Raw genomic sequence first — 17,127 nt, forward strand, 5'->3', positions numbered from 1 at the left:
AATCCCAGGGCTGATCTCCTGCAGAATGGACTGGTTGGATCTGCTTGCAGTCCAAGGGACTCTCAAGAGTCTTCTCCAACACCACAGTTCAAAAGCATCAATTATTTGGCACTCAGCTTTCTTCACAGTCCAACTCTCACATCCATACACGACCACTGGAAAAACCATAGCCTTGACTAAACGGACCTTTGTTAGCAAAGTAATGTCTCTGCTTTTAAATATGCTATCTAGGTTGGTCATAACTTTTCTTCCAAGGAGTAAGCGTCTTTTAATTTCATGGCTGCAGTCACCATCTGCAGTGATTTTGGAGCCCAAAAAGATAAATTCTGACACTGTTTCCACTGTTTCCCCATCTATTTCCCATGAAGTGATGGGACCAGATGCCATGATCTTCATTTTCTGAATGTTGAGCTTTAAGCCAACTTTTTCACTCTCCTTTTTCTTCATAGACACCCCCAAATGGTATATTCATGGCCTGACTCCATTCATCACTATTACAACTCCCAGTATATCTCTGTCCCTGAGCTCTGTTTTGAGTGAGAGATTACACTTTCCAGTTCTTTATATTTCCATCTATGGGACTCTAGACTACTCAAACTCTGCATATCCAAAATCAGGCTCATCCTACTTCTTCCAAGGCCCACTCCTCCAAATTAGCCAGTGTGGCACAACACAACCAGTTATACTGATGGGTGCCCAGCCTTTCCTGTGAGCCCTCAGCTACATTTCCCAGCAGGGTGCTTGCTTGGCTTTGCAGTCAGTTGCTTTCTGGCTTAGTTGGCCAATGTGAGGCCCTCCCAAGAGTTCGGAGGCTGACTGGAAGGGAAAAACCAAGGTATTACACCACACACACACACACACACACACACACACACACACACACATCTTGCCAGACAACACTTAGAACAGATTCTTTGTTCTTGTTTGGACCCTTTATGAAATACCACCCCTCTTTACACCCCTCAAATCACTCCCTTCTTTCCTCTCCATCCTCACTGTCATTGACTTTCCTCTAGTCTTCATCATTTCCCTCCTGCGTCTTGTTGACAGAATGTATGTCCTTTGGGTTGTTTCCTTGAGCAATCCATCCTCTATATTGTTGCAGACTGAACTCTCAAAGGTGACGGTCAGGTGCTACTCTCCCATCTAACCTGGCTGATAGCCGTCTGTGAAGGAAAATCAGTTACAAGTAGCTTCTTAGAGTAGCTCCACCACGCCTTGGAGACCATGGTTGTACAACTCAGCAACAACTGATTGGCCCAAGGTCATGACCTGATCTGAAGGTATCTAATCTAAAAAGGATATGAGAGGGTTCAGTGGCCCATGAGGCAGCCTGGCTTGAGAACTTTGTTCACTGTGAGTACCAATATTGCACCATTACTAGTCAGCCTAACTAGATCCTTTGACAGTTTTCAGTGAGACTTTACCCAGGAGAGTGAAGCGGAAGTGAAACACAGGAAAGGAGTTGAGGGAAGCCATGAGGCAGCAGACGCAGTGACACACTCAGCATTGGGAGCAGCAGGGCCGCAGCCCAGGGAGTACCAGCTAAAACTCCATGGGAAGAAGTATCGGGACAGAGTCCAGAGTCAGGAGGAGGACGGCACCAGGATCGCTGCTGGGACCCGGGAGCAGCTGTGAGCTGACAGGACACGGGGCCACGCATCTGTTTGAGGAGGTCCCTGTAATTCCCCCTTCTCCATCTACCTTAAATAAATCTTTCCATAAAACGTTGTTTCTTTTCCTCACAATCTAATTCCACCCCCATTCATCATGTGCTTCACAAAATTGCCAGCTTATTAGACGCACCAGAGTGACTTGGGAAGTTTAGGAAACACTTCCTTCCCACTTAATACTTTTACAGTGTAAAGCCCCCCAGGATCTTGGCTCTTGTCTCTAGAAGCATCTGAGCAGAGTTGTTCTTCCTCAAAAGGACTGTGAGGTCTTTGTAATAGTACTGGGCACCTTTCTCTCAAAGCAGCGATGTGAACACAGGTGATTATTCTTAATCACTAGCAGCAATCCAGCTGCAGGGGAGTCTCATGACTCTGTGCCTTTGTATTTACTCCACCAGGTGCCTGCAATGGCCAGGAAAAGGGAGTTGTCACTTTAAGTATTTGTAATCTTACTGCTCAGCTAAGGGTCAGTGAAGACTTCTTTGCCACCCTCTCTCTCCTTTACTGCCTCCAGTAGACAGGTCTTGTCTGTCTGTTCTCTGACACCTGTACAAAATTATCATTGTTTTAAAATCTGTTGAATTTCCATTCTCTCTCCTTAGACTGAGCAACTAGGACTAAGATTCTAACTAGTGCATTCCTATATGGCCCTGTGTATGGCCATAGAAGGTCTGCAAGAAATTAACACAGCCATTGAAGGAAAGCTTGTCCTGTTTATGGGAAGCCTTAGCGAGCTGCTACGATACAGTGGAAAGAAAGCTAGAGTCAAGCTTTGGATCTGGCTCTAATTTATTTGCATAATCACAAAGTGTCTCAATCTCAACCTGATTTTCCACCTCTGAAATGTGGTCAGATGTTTAAGGGTTCAGCCTAGTAACTTCTGTGGTCCTTGCTATGCCATGAATTCATTTCAGGACTGGGCTGGGACTTGCGCCTACTGACCCCTCACCCTCACTGCACCTTGGCCAGTGTGAAGCCGCAGCTGCCACGGTAGAGACACATCACACTTCTGATTCTGGAGTTCGTGCCTGTGACTCTACCTGTTTGTTCTTGTTGATTTTGAGGAATGGAGAAGGGACTCGTTATTTCATATTACACAGTACCCTTTTCTACATAGTCAAGGTAGGCTTCAAGATGTAGGTAACATAGATTTTATCAGTCTGAAGGAAGATTCACAAGATGTTTTAATTTCAAATATATAAAACTATGTTCGGTAAAGGAAGCTCTGAGAGGCAAAAACTTTCAGGCTACCATGTTCAAGAAAGCTTGTTATCTACTTTCATGCATTTCAAATTCAAAGACAAGAGGGGACAGTATGAAAATCTGATTTTATTGAACATGCATGCATACCAAATGTAAAATTAGTTGAGCTGACATATCCAGTTAGATAAAACTCTCTAAATAGATTATATAAAATAGAAGATTAGCAACCATCATTTCTCATAGACTTCTCATCTATAATAAAGGACTTTTGCCTTTGGCATAACTTTGATATTGCTGGAAAATATTTTTGATACTTGACAGTAATATTATGAAATAGAAAATGGAAAAATATGAAATATATCTATATACTAAGAAAATATTTTTTAAACAACAAATTCGTACTTATTTGCTTGTTCTCAACAAGGAACAAATTTAGCAGAACAAAGATCTGAAATGTATAATTTATACCCAGTCATCACATGTATTTTTCAGGAACCAGCCTTCTGGCAAGAAGGAAGGATGCATGATTCTTCCCAGACATTCCACCAGGAATTACTTATGAGTCAGAATTTGGCAAAAGTCTGCTGACATTTCCTTGACACGTTTGTTCTCCACCCTTACAATCACAGGCCATTATTTTAGAGATTGAGAACCATTCCTAACTCATAACTAGTTATCATAACTAGTCCCTTGCTGTCTTGCCCCATGCCTCCATTTACCTACATGTTTTTGGGAGTTGTCTCTCTGAACCCCAAGTCTCCATTGCCTGTTCATAAAATCTAAACTTGGTCTACACAAGACTTGCTCCACCTGATCACTGTCTCCCAGCACCTCTCCTCACCGCCTCTGCTCTGCTCTGGCCTCTTGAGCTTGCCCAAATGCCCCCATGCAGTTTTGGGCTTCCAGTCCCAGAATAAGAAAGTACCTCACTCTTTTCGGCCAGGCTTGGTGGGGGCAGTTCTCATGCCTTTGCTCATGATGTCCCCAATGTGTAAAATGCCCTACCCCAAATTCGTACTTTTGGAAAACACTCCCATTTTTCAAGTCTCAGTACAATCCCTAGAGTTCTTGCCAAATCAGTGAAAAACGAACCACTTCTTTCTCTGTGCCTTCAGTCAGCTCTATTGCAGAAAGCCTTACCGTGTCCTTCTGTGTGCATGAGACCATCAGCTTTGAGGAAAAGACCCATGTTCCACTTATCTTTTCACCCTCAGCACTTGCTTTGCTTCATCTCGGCCCTGGCCAGTCTTGCTCAAGCTTTAGCTAGGTATGGCAAAGAACAAATAAGCAACCCAAACCTGCATCAGTCACTACTGGATTATCATTTCACAAGTTAGAGTAAAAATCTGTAGGATTTTAAGAATGAATTTTACCTAATGAAGCCCAGAGCAATTCACTAGAGATATTAATGGCTCAGGGTTTCTTCCATAACCACAATTAAGGATGTAGGCTTCTTTTTCTTCCCAGTTAAACAACCAATCAAACTGAGCACAACAAAATAAAAACTATTTTCTCCTAAGAAGATCAACAAGCTCCAGGGAATAAAACCTTCCTTCCCATTCCCTTTTCCCACAAGTAACAGGACGCATCAGTATGATGAGATCCTCTCTATTTCTCTGCCTGAGGCTGGCACTGCCTCCTTCACACACATTTCTCTGACCCTTCAGGAAGAGTTCTTCTATTTGTTTTCCCGTAGCCCTGTGTATACTCTAATATAGGTAGTTAACAAACATGAATTCTAGACCATGAAATTGTAACAGGTCAATGTCTGGCACGTAATGAGCACATAAATGAAAGATGCATTGAATTTTGCTTTAAGGATATGAAGTGAGTCAAGACTCATTAGGTTAATTTCAACCTTAAATACTCCCCTTAGCTTTTAATGAGAGATCATGATCTTTGAACACAGATTTAACAATACACAGTGATTTTTTTGCTACCTACAATACTGAAGTCTGAAGAAAGGTGTAAATTATTCATGAGGACACCATATGTTTAAGTGAGTTTATTTATAAACAATTGCTACATAAGTAATATACAGTAAGTGAAAAACCACTAATACAGTGAAGTTCTCATAGTGGTTGTTTTTATGTATACACACTAAGAATAACTTTAAATGGTTGGAATAGGCCCATTGAACACTTTATTCTGTGGTGTTGTCATTTCATGTTTTAAGTATTCAACACATTTAAATGATTAAATACAAAGTTATTATTAAACTTAAACTGAATTTGTTGTTGGTAAATTAGTGGTGATAAAACATCAAATATACTAAAATTTACCCTTAAATTTGTTCTGATTGGATCACTGAGTTACCAACCCTGTCCTCCTCATACCACTCATTATATGACTCATTATTTTCTGATTCTTGATAGTTTATAGGCTTGTAGCTTAGTTTTTAGAATTTGGGGATTTTGCAAAAGTACCTGCACACTTGCTTTAACATTGCTGCATCTCAACTCTGACATTAAAACAGCCTCTGTGTAATCAACTTACATGCCTGGTAGTATTAAGACACTTAAAAATGACTTCTAACAGCTATTTCCCTTAGTCTTACTTGCTTGAGTTTTTATATATTGCTGAAGCATCATTCTTTTAAGGATGTAAACTATACTGACTTGGTAATGAAATGGAGAAACCTAACTAGAAGACAAATGCCAGGGCTTTAAAAAATTATACAGCACATTAGTAAGTGCTTTAAAATTAAACCATCCAATGACATACATGCAAGTTACATGATAGATGTGAAAAACGGACTGAATGTGCTTTGATGTTCACCCCCACCAATGCTCTAGACTAACTGCACCGTTATGACAATAAGCAATTAAGAACTAACAGTTTGTCAGTCTGAGTACATGTCTGAATACCTGTACTCAGTCTCAGCACATCAGTCTGAGTACATGTACTCAATACATCTGTGTATTTAACTGGCACATACACTCTCCAAGTACCCAACTTACTTCAATCCTATGTTCATTTTCCTCTCAGAGTGGTTTAAAGTAACTACAGTGACACACAAAAGGGAAAAAAATGAATGCCAGGCCTCCTATTAAGTAAAGCTGAATCAAAACTATAGAATTATTAGCTATTTCTGTAGGAAAACATATTTCTATAGTTCTGGTCAGTAATTTTATCATTAAACCTTAACTTTGCCAATATTGTTTCAAGAAATGAAATTATTCTTGACTTATTAGAAATTATATATAATACACAAAGAAAACGTGATTTTTTTGGCCAATCATCAAACATGCTTTCATCTGAATAAGGGAAATTATTTTAGTTTAACATAAAATTTTCAGTGAAACAGCATAAATTTACAATAGTTAGTGGTCTCATTCAACAAATTTTCCAATCTTCTAATTCAGGCTTAACAGAGAAGAACAATGATTATAAGAGAAAAAGAATAGCAAATAATCTCCTGTGGTCATCACCTTACAGGTTGGTTTTCTTATAACGGCAAATTCTAGCACAAGCCGTCATGTTTCCAAGACTCACAGTGCCTGGGAATGGAACTGCCTGGGAAGATTCAGAAAGCCTCCATCCTTGGGCTTACATGGTAAGCACTTTGTGTCATTCTTAATCACATTTTTATCCGGCACGCATTATTATAGGTCACATTTTTCCCGACAATGCTTATACTGATTTGTGCTATATAAATATAAACATTTCTATATGGAGAATGCATACGCTGACCCAGGAGTATGAAGTTAGCCAGCCATCCATAAACAGAATGGAATAAAAATTGCAGGAAGAGTAGTATATGATGCCAAGCCCAGACAGACTATAGACGCCAATCCCAAGACTGCAGAAGCAAGGACACTTCTCTGATCACGAATAATTATCTTCACATTCTCACAAAACTGGAAAATAAAATTTAAGAATATTAGAAAAGGCTAAACCTAAGAAGAATCATACATACCAAACAGCAGAGCACAACTTTTCCGGCTATTTCCTGTCACCAGAAGAACTAGAATTCCTCTCACAACTTAGGGAAGAATTTAAGTTGTTAACAGTTCGGTTTCCTGATTCCACATCCCATAGTGGCTGAAATAATACTTTAGGCACTTGCCCTTGTAAATGCAGAACATTTACAGAAAACTACAGAGAATATAACCACATAAAAGTTATTCAGGATTAAAGGTTAAAAACAACATTAAACTGCCTCTCGATAACAATAACATATTCACAAATCATTTTACAACTCACAATTCTAAAATTTGGCAATACTTCTGATGATAAATTTCTGACAAGCCTCAAAATCTAAAGGCATCAAAAGTCTAATTTTATTGTCATATCGCATTTCCTGCCAAAATAAAGTCACAATCAGTTGAAATTGAAAATTGCCTGCTGGAGATAAAGATAAATAAGATCTTTACCTGCTGAAGAATGCATTCTTCTAAGATGTGTATTTTTTTCTTAGAAAACTAATTTTTCTCAGAAGTATTGCCTGGATCACTCTTAATCATTTAACCTGTCCAGACTACCTTTTTCTCCTTCATGCAAATATTGAGGTTGTTGTGAGGATCAAATGAGATCTATTTTACAAAAGTACTCTGCATTCGTCTGCATGCTGTATAAATGTAAGGTATTACAATGATTATTTTCACTGCCAGATCTTGACAGTTATCTCTACCTCATCACTGTTGGGGCAGAATTTAGCAATTAATTGCTCCATTTTGATAAGAGTTTCCTACTTGTTCTCAGTTAGTGAAGAATCTGCCTACAATGCAGTAGACCTTGGTTTGATCCCTGGGTTGGGAAGATCCCCTGGAGAAGAAAATGGCAACCCACTCCAGTATTCTTACCTGAAAATCCCATGCACAGAGAAGCCTGATGGGCTATAGTCCATGGGGTTGCAAAGAGTTGGGGATACAACTGAACAACTAAGTACTTGGCTTTAAGCTCCTTTTCTAGATGGTACTGTATACGCTTTTAGGGTCCCCTATAGCGGCCTATGTAGTTCTGGACAGCCATGTTTCCAAATTCTTAATGGATAGAATGAAAGTGAAAGTGTTAGTCACTCAGTGTGTCCAGCTCTTTGCCACCCCATGGACTGTAGCCCACGGGTTCCTCTGTCCATGGAATTCTGCAGGCAAGAATACTGGAGTGGGTAAGCATTCCCTTTATCTTCCTGACCCAGGGATCGAACCCAGGTCTCCTGCATTGCAGAAACAAGTCCAATATATTTTAACACACCACCTTCACTGTAAGGCTGTCTCTGTCAGTACTTTTATACAGTATCTCAATAAATATAAAATTTCCAGCTGGTTATCCATATATCATTCTTTTTGTGTGTCAAACATATGATTTGTCTCTTTCTACTAAACTAACAAGATATTGAGTGACAAATACATAATTTTAAAGTGATGAGGAGATGAGGATCAAACTGAATGGAGTTTTCAGGATAGTTAAGGAAAGCTGTTTGGCAAATGACGGGGAGATCCACATTTCGGTGGGCTGCCCAGGTGGCACAGAAGTAAAGACGCCTCCTGCCTGTGCAGGGGATATAGGAGACGTGAGTTCAGTCCCTGGGTTGGCAGCCCCTCCAGGACGCCTTCCGGGAAAACTCCATGGACAGAGGAGCCTGGGGAGCTACAGTCTGTGGGGTCACAGAGAGGTGGACACAACTGAACACACACACACATTTAGGTAAATAAGAATACTGTCTTGATAGAGTCATTCTTCTTTTATCTTTTTTCCCAATAATATTTAATTAAGACCAACATAGAATCATCGTGGACTTTCTTTCCCCCATAAGAGGATCATCTCATTTCTAATGTCCTGTCCAGGAGGCACCTCTGGTGTTGCTCCATGGTAGGAAATGCCCTCTAGTTCTAGCTTAATGTTAAGAAGCCTGTAGGGGCACCTTTGAGCAACAAATCCCTGCAAATTAAAAGGCGGTACATGTATTCATTTTGGCAATGCAAAGCAATACCAGCAAAGAAGAAAAAAGTATAAGAAATAATAATATTACTAATTAAAAGGCTTTATAGCTTATGAAATACTGAAATTATTATAAAATGGTTTAATTTTCCATTTTCTAAGCTTGTATTAAAAAAAAAAAAAGCATCACTGCCAAAGGGGGAAAAAAAGATTCTCTTCCAGTTCACTTTCATATTAATTGTAGTGTTTTCATGAGGGAAAGTGCTCATGAGAGATTTTATAAACACAAATTTAAGTGAGACAACTGTGTAACTCTCATGTTAAGCTGATGAGAGTTGTATATATGGAGAACTCAACCACCAGTCCCAGAATCAAGTCAGTCCTTATGTTTCTAGAAGATAAAAGCCAGTCCTCCTTCAGTACTAATGACCTACTTCTCTCAGGGCATGTTCAAAAACAGTCCTTAGAATTGGAAAATTTGGGATGGGGATTTTTTTTTTCCCCCTAGGAAATCTACTGTGTGGCCAAATTGTTTGTTAGACCATTCAAAGTGAAGACAAAAACTCAGTTTCATAAGAGGTGCTATGCAGCAAGAGCAATTAAAGCACTTCTGTACTTCTATAAAACCTTAAAAAGTTTCCAAAGAGGAAAAACTGTTCCAACTAGTTATTTATGCAGATTAAATATTTTACTACCTTAAAAAAGCACTTGTACTATTATTTTATAGAAATATATAATACAGTGTTATATGTGTTCCATGAAAGGGTAACTCCTAATTATGGGAGAGAAATACTGTTTTTCTTTAGAGAAATGACTTGCTTCGGTCCCAAGTAAATCTGACGTGTTTCCTTTTGAACACTTTTGGAGCCAGTGTTTGTAAATGTGGTAAAGCTCATTTCTAAACAGGCCTGGACTGAAGCTGTGATTCTTGAATCACTGCACAGTGCTGTAACTGTATTTTTATTTTACTTAGAATTCCTAGATTGAGTCTGTTATGGCTTTATAAATATTCTGTAAGGAGTTTCATATATGGATGTAAACAAGCACTATACTTTTCATGCTCTGCTAAAGAGGAAAGATTTTCCCATGTGGGTCAAAAAATTAAGATGTGGAAAAATTTAAAAAAACTGGTTACATGGACTTAGACTCTTTTGGTCCCATCATATCTAAACATGAAGAGTACAAATGAAATGTATTATGTGATTGCCCAGACTTTCACTGCGAAGGATGCACACTAACAGCACCTCTAGCGACTGCAGAGAAGGGTAAGACTTCCAACTGCAAATGAAATTGCAGGCTTAAAATGTGATTTTTATAAGTTAAGAGGTTTCAAAAGGCAATAAAAAATCCACTATTTTTTCCTTTGGCTTTGTAGCTAATTTAATCATCTTAAATTCTAACAGTTCCTGCCCCCTCCCTTTTTAAAGTACCCATAAAATTACCTTCCAACATTTAATGACTCTTCTGAAAAACCAATTGTTTTAATCTCTGGGGAACTCTGCAACACTGCAACCCAACGGTGGGGCTAGTGGATGTAGGATGCTTAACAATGGGGAAGTTTAAATGGGGATTACAGCCAGCATAAAAGAAGTGCAGAATACCCAGGAGGAGATTACCCTTAAGCTCAGCCACAGGAGTAAGAGACCTACCAGGGAGGTCTTCTTAATGGATATTTTGACAGTTTATATTAAGCAAAGAGAATTCTCCCTCTGCAGCTCATAGGGAAAATGGGCATGCTTCCTTGTTTTAAAGGCACAACAATTTGTACTAGACAGTGTTATAGATTAAATATAAACTCTGGACACCTTCCTTCTAACTGCCAGTTCTTGGGTAAAGTTGCAAGCATACGGCGACAGATTTTCTGTGACCCTCCCAGTCACCTGCCCTTGTCATTTCAACTACGCTGGGTGGACACCCTGATGACTTCTGCAGCAATAACTGGGCAGCTCTCTGGCGTCGCTGGCAGCGGTACTGCATTGCCACACTCTTGCGCCGTGCATTTCGAGATATCCTGCAAGGCACATTGCCATTTATTTATTTACTTCGCTTTCCTGAGGAACACCAAAAGGTTCGTTACTAAATCTAGAACTCAATCCCTGCTCCCAGGGGTGAGGAAAGTTTAGGGATGGGAGGGAGTGTCCCCACCGAGCCCACCGGGGTTAGAGTCACACGTGGTACCTTGTCGGCTTGGGGGCTAATCGCGGTGCCGAACCTGCAGTAGGTGACGAAATGCTCGCAGTTGTTCCAAAGCAGGCTGTAGGGAGTTGTGCCCAGAAGCTTCTCTGCCCTCTGTGCCACCTCTTCGTTGAGCAGCGCCTTCTTCTTGAGGGATCTGTCCAGGTGATTGACCAGGATCTCGGCTCCGTAGGCGAAGTCCTCCACGGTGTCCACGCGGATGCTGGCCACCCTGCCAATGACGCCTAGGATGAGACGCTTGTTGGAGACCACTTTCTGCGTGAGCCCTTTGTCGTCAGTCAGGGCCAACAGGATATCGGGCATCATGTGGGCGACACGGTTGTCGCCCAGGTAGATGCCATAGTGCGTCAGGTGGGTCCGAGGCACCTCCAGCACATCGCCGCGGAGAAAAGAGTTGATCTCATATAAAGTGTTCCCCGCCTTGTCTTCGCCCGGGGCGCCCGAACTGAAGAACTTGAAGTTGGAGATGAAGAGTAGCTTCTCCAGCACGAGCGACACCGCCTCCAGCACTGGGTTCTTCATCCTGTAGGGAAAAGAGAGTCTTGTGGCGAGGGCCCCGCCGTTTCCCCGGCACCGGCCGCGCGGAGCCGGGCAAGGTGCGCTGGCCGAGCAGGGGCGCTGCGCCGCTGCTCACCGGGGCGCCCGCCGGCCAGTGCCGCGGGGCACGTCGCCTGCGGAGGAGAGAGGGAGAGAAAAAGAAGAAGGCGAGAAGCCTGGAGATCGGCTCGGCTCGGCCGCACCACACGGGGGACCGGGGAGGATGCGGAGCTGGCCGCGGGGACAGCGGGACCTGCCCTACGAGCTGGATGCTATGTATATAAAGCGCACCTGGAGGCCGGGCCGGGGCGCAGGGCCGCGCGCGGTACTCGAGACGGAGGCGTTGCCGGTGTATTTATCGCCGTCGAGGGGGCGGGGCCGAACGCCGTCACAGACCCGGCGAGAGCGCTGATTGGGACCAGCGGCGAGCGTGCTCGCTCAGGGGCGGCGCCGGCCCGCAGGCCGGGTGGAAAAGGCGGGCCGCTTCTGGGCTTCGAGGTTCTGCCTAGCGACCCCTTCCAGGGGAGGCCTTCTCTTCGAGATCCATAGCTTAGCACTTCCCGCCTCTCAGCGGCCGGCTTTGGAAAGTAGAGGCCGCGCAAGAGATCTTGCACCTGCTAGATTGGGGCGCGTTCTGGGTACCTCTGGGACTTTTTTGGTGGAGAGTCGCCTTGGGCGAGATTTCTGAGTAGAGCCACCTCTCTCCAAAAGGTTCCTAAAATGTCTACATTGACTCTGCGAAGTGTGCGCGCCTCGAAAGCCTCCAGATTCCTTCCTAAACTCCGCAGAGCAGTGCTCCTGCACACCGCGCACTCTTCTCCCCTTTAAATGCCCCGAATGCCCCTCGCTGTCCTCTGGCTCGCGGGTGGGAAGCGACCCCGCGAGTGATCGGAACCCGAGGCGCCTCCGCGGTCCGTGGCGCCAGGGTCCGTTGAGCGCACGGCTCCCAAACGTCAGCAAGTTAAACGACTAAGCGCCCAACATTCTCCTGGAAAACCGAATTAATTTTTCCAGCTTCAGAGTCACATGGATCCAGCTTCTTCGATTCACTCACCGAAACTTCGCCTCTTACAGCGCAGCCCCCCGTAGGTGACTGAGATAGGGGCGCTGCTGTCCGGACCTATGCGCCCTGAGCCGGCCCTACCCATCGCCGAGTTCCGTGCTCACGCATTATGTAAATACTTAAACTCCTCGGACAAAGGCAACAATGGAGGGAGCCTCGTTTGGCTCTACAAAGCCGCCCCGTGCGGAGCTAACAGGTTCTGGCAGCTAACAAATTCTCCGCTTGCCTGGGGGAGGGCGCTCCCAGCGGGTGATGGATGAAGGGACATCCTGGAAGACGGAGGGGAACCGAGACCAGACGGGGAGGAGGCCGGCTCCCCATTATCCTCCGAGGCCCAGCCTTCGCTCTCACTCCTCTGCCGTCTGCGCTCTGCCCCAGACGTTCGGCTTGCTGGTGACTTTTGTTCATTTCACAAACGATTTCGAATCATATTTTAGTCCCAGCAAAGAGAAGAAAATTCCATCCCCCCGCCCCCGCCAAAAAAAAAAAATCGAAAAAGGAAGGTGGGTTAAGAGGGGAGAAGCAGTGGATGAGGATTTTTTAATATATTATTTCCCCATTCTTAGCCCCAAATTTAAAGAAAAGTGCGGTTAGCGGGTAGCTTAATCAAACTCCTGGACACACAGGCTCTAGATAACGTCCAGCAGCACACCAAATCCCGAAGTCTGCAGCTCTGGGATCTCTGTGGACATTTTTAGCAGTCCGATCCAGACCTTGGCGTACACGTTAAACTGTAGGCCCGGCTCTGGTTTCGCCGCTCTGGCCCAGTTCTGGGAAAGCACGGATACCGGAGCCTCCAGGGTCGAGATCCAAACGGCCCGGGGAGATCAAAAGGGACTTGGTAATTAGTGATTTCCGTCTCTAGTGGTCACTAACCCGACTTAAAACGCTAAGACAGTCTGCACCCGGCGAATTTGCTGGAGACAAAAGCAAGGAGAACTGCCTCACGGCAGGCAGTTTCACTCTTTCAGAGAGAAGGGGGAAAAAAAATTAAGGAAAAATCACCTATAGACGTAGTCGCATTCCCAGGGCGTTTTGTGAGTCAGGTAGCGGCAAGCCGATTTGCATTTGATTTTTCTCTTTCCCGGTAAGGTTAATTTTTGGACCGCCGCCTCTGAAAAGGGAGTCACTTAACGAAAGAAAAAAAAAGAGAGATGAGAGTGATATGAAGCATGAAGCCGCATACTTTGCTCAAGATGTAGGCGCTCTGCTGTCTTGGGCAATGAATGGTCAGCGAGTGTCCGTAGTTTCTTGAAGGTTATTTTTGCCTTGGTTAACTCCCTATTTTTAAGCCAGATTGTTATGCTGTTGAATAAATTTATTTTTCTCAGTGGAACTGCCCCAGAGCTGCCCTCTCCGCCTGCCTTGCCTGCCGGGAATTTGGTTCCGGGAACCTGTAGGAGACAGTGAAATGTCTTCATGTGTCCGTGTTTGAAGTCTCTTCAGACCTATCGAGTAGGGAGGCGTTAGCGAGGACTAGGCTGCTTTTCCATTGAGAGAATGAGCTCTTGTTGGCTGAACAAAACTTTCCTTACAACTACAGTGGTCAACATTCTCAGAGTAGCATATAAGTAAGCTGCTGCTGCTGCTGCTAAGTCACTTCAGTCGTGTCCAACTCTGTGCAACCCCATAGACGGCAGCCCACCAGGCTCCCCCGTCCCTGGGATTCTCCAGGCAAGAACACTGGAGTGGGTTGCCATTTCCTTCTCCAATGCATGAAAGTGAAAAGTGAAAGTGAAGTCGCTCAGTTGTGTCTGACTCTTAGCGACCTCATGGACTGCAGCCTACCAGGCTCCTCTGCCCATGGGATTTTCCAGGCAAGAGTACTGGAGTGGGTTGCCATTGCCTTCTCCGGATATAAGTAAGCCTACCTCCCTAAATTAGTCAAACTAAGGGAACACAATTGCTATTAGAAGGAAAGGCCCACCCAAGAGAAATCTAACATCAGAACATTTTCCTTCCTAAACCAGAAGCGGCCATTCATTCGTAAAGGGATGAATCCGATTTGCTAGAGAGACTCCTAGTTTCCCAGTTGTAGGAAAGGTGGCTGCATTCAACAAGTTTCATGCAAACGCCTTAAATGCATTCAAAACTGGGTCACCCGGTCTGGTGAGGGGATTGTGAAAGCGTGCTGGCCTTCCAGGACAACATGATGATATCAGCTCTAGCCTCGCTGTTCCTTTCTACCTTCCCACGCAAAGAGCCAAGTCAAAAGACAGCCACAGCCTCCACTCAGGCCAGCGTCCCTGTCTCCCAGTGGGGCAGACCACGATTCCATGGGGTTTCTGCATAAAGGAAGCTGGAATCCGGGCTTGCAGAGCCCACCTAACTTTTAGGCTTCACCTTCAGGCCCTGGATCCCGCCTCGAGTCCCAAGAGGAAGAGCTCCCGTTCTCCGTTCTCCGGGGAAAAGGCGCGGAGTCCCCCAGAAGCCCGGAAGCTAAGGGATTTCCTATCCGCAGACTTTTTACCTCTGGAGATCCTCTTCCTCAGAAGACTTTGTAGTGGAGGATTGGATCACAGAATCTTGTGCCTCCTGTGTGCTAGGCACTGAGTTAATAAGCATTTTCTCACTTAGTTCTCCTAACCCGCGGAGTGTTGTCTCCGTTTTACACAGGAAGAAACTGAGCTTATAACTCACTCTCTGTGACAAGTGTTAGTATGGATCAGGACTGAACCGCAGCTTGTTTGCTCCCAGGTCCACCACCACTGAGGAAGGTCTGACTTCCCATCAGTTCACCCACCTATCACCCAGTGCCTACTATATGCCCAGCTCTGTTCCCAGGCCTGGAATTTCAATTAAAAACCCAACCTAAATGTAGCTCCCCAAACTTTTCTTTTTCATCTGGGGTTCATTTCCCTGCTTTTGTAGTACCACAGATTCCAATTTTTAACATCACTTACTGCTATAGAGAAAGATCTGATTATGGTTCTGGTTAATAGTATCCCTCTCAGGAAGGCCCAGCACTACCTTCTCCTTAGAGACAGGAATAGGATAGGCAGGTAAGTGATGGGTGTCTTGCCAAGGGCATAGAGTCAGAAATAGAATCTAAGGGCAATGTCCCAAACTCCTTAGCTCTTAGAACGTCTCTCCCCTAAGCCTGATAAATTTGGCTTTCTGAACTTCATGTTTTTTGATTTATCATCCTTCAGGATTATTTTGTTGTTGTTCTTAGATTTTTTTTAGACTAATAAATCATTAGGCAGGTAAATAATGACAGTCTTAAAACTTGTTTTTCTTCTGAACTAGGTACCCATCTACTGTCAGTTTCTTTACATATACTCAGCTCTGGCCACATGGACACAAACAGGGGCTCAAACTGGCTGACTCTAAGGAGACAGGAAGAATAAAAGGTTTTGTGAACTCCCCTCTGGAGCCTGAGGAAAAAGAGCTGACACCTTTTCAAGGAATCTCCTAACCCAGTGCTCCCTGGAGTGTTTTCTGACAGGAAGCCATTACCTCCTGGGAGGAAGATTCCCCAACTTCCTTGCTGGTTGGCCAGAACCTTACTCCCAGGGCCTCAAGTCTGCATAGTGTCTTTAGAAAGATTAAAGGAGCAGCCTCAGCCAGACAGGATTTAGTTGTTTCTTGTGGCTGTAGTTGTTTTGAAAGCTATAAAATATAACTTTAAAAAAAAACCCAAGAAATTCATATATAATATTGCAAAAATCTTATCTCTTCAAGAATATTAGAGATACCAAGGGAACATTTCAGGCAAAGATGGACAAAATAAAACAGAAATGGTATGGACCTAGCAGAAGCAGAAGACATTAAGATGAGGGGGCAAAAATATACAGAAGAATTATACAAAAAAGATCTTCATGACCCAGATAACCACGATGGTGTGATCACTCACCTAGAGCCAGACATCCTGGAATGTGAAGTCAACTGGGCCTTAGGAAACATCACTACAAACAAAGCTAGTGGAGGTGATGGAATTCCAGTGGAGCTATTTCAAATCTTAAAAGATGAGGCTGTGAAAGTGCTGCACTCAACATGCCAGCAAATATGGAAAACTCAGCAGTGGCCACAGGCCTGGAAAAGGTCAGTTTTCATTCCAATCCCAAAGAAAGGCAATGCCAAAGAATGCTCAAACTACCACACAATTGCACTCATCTCACACGCTAGTAAAGTAATCCGCAAAATTCTCCAAGCCAGGCTTTAGCAATACGTGAACTGTGAACTTCCAGATGTTCAAGTTGGTTTTAGAAAAAGCAGAGGAACTAGAGGTAAAATTGCCAACATCCGCTGGATCATCGAAAAAGGAAGAGAGTTCCAGAAAAACACTTATTTCTGCTTTATTGACTATGCCAAAGCCTTTGACTATGTGGATCACAATAAACTGGAAAATTCTTCAAGAGATGGGAATATCAGACCACCTGACCTGCCTCTTGAGAAATCTGTATGCAAGTCAGGAAGCGACAGTTAGAACTGGACGTGGAACAACAGACTGGTTCCAAATAGGAAAAGGAGTATGTCAAGGCTGTATATTGTCACCCTGCTTATTTAACTTATATGCAGAGTATGTCATGAGAAACGCTGGGCTAGATGAAGCACAAGCTGGAATCAAGA

General features: G+C 43.7%; 1 protein-coding gene across 2 annotated transcripts; it reads right to left on the reverse strand.

The window, feature by feature from the left end:
- Positions 1-2,982: 2,982 nt before the first annotated feature.
- On the reverse strand, positions 2,983-11,817 carry LRAT (lecithin retinol acyltransferase). Of its 2 annotated transcripts, none has more exons than XM_040251341.1 (3): positions 11,784-11,817; positions 10,938-11,478; positions 2,983-6,736 (listed from the first exon to the last, which is right to left on the reverse strand). In XM_040251341.1, the coding sequence occupies exons 2-3, from the start codon at positions 11,475-11,477 to the stop codon at positions 6,584-6,586; spliced, it is 693 nt and encodes a 230-aa protein (XP_040107275.1). In that variant the 5' UTR covers position 11,478; positions 11,784-11,817; the 3' UTR covers positions 2,983-6,583. The 2 variants fall into 2 exon arrangements, with proteins under 2 accessions (XP_040107275.1, XP_040107276.1); XM_040251342.1 differs by lacking the exon at positions 2,983-6,736 and adding an exon at positions 10,650-10,770 and having other exon boundaries at positions 11,784-11,816.
- Positions 11,818-17,127: the final 5,310 nt, after the last annotated feature.

The sequence above is a fragment of the Oryx dammah genome, unplaced genomic scaffold, assembly GCF_014754425.2.
Source record: "Oryx dammah isolate SB20612 unplaced genomic scaffold, SCBI_Odam_1.1 HiC_scaffold_12, whole genome shotgun sequence".
Lineage (NCBI taxonomy): Eukaryota > Metazoa > Chordata > Mammalia > Artiodactyla > Bovidae > Oryx > Oryx dammah.

Coding starts and splice junctions, on each gene's coding strand:
- LRAT (XM_040251341.1), bottom strand. CDS start 11,477: ATGAAGAACCCAGTGCTGGAGGCGGTGTCGCTCGTGCTGGAGAAGCTA. Junction 6,737..10,937: donor TTAGCCCCCAAGCCGACAAG/GTACCACGTGTG, acceptor TTTATTTTCCAG/TTTTGTGAGAATGTGAAGAT.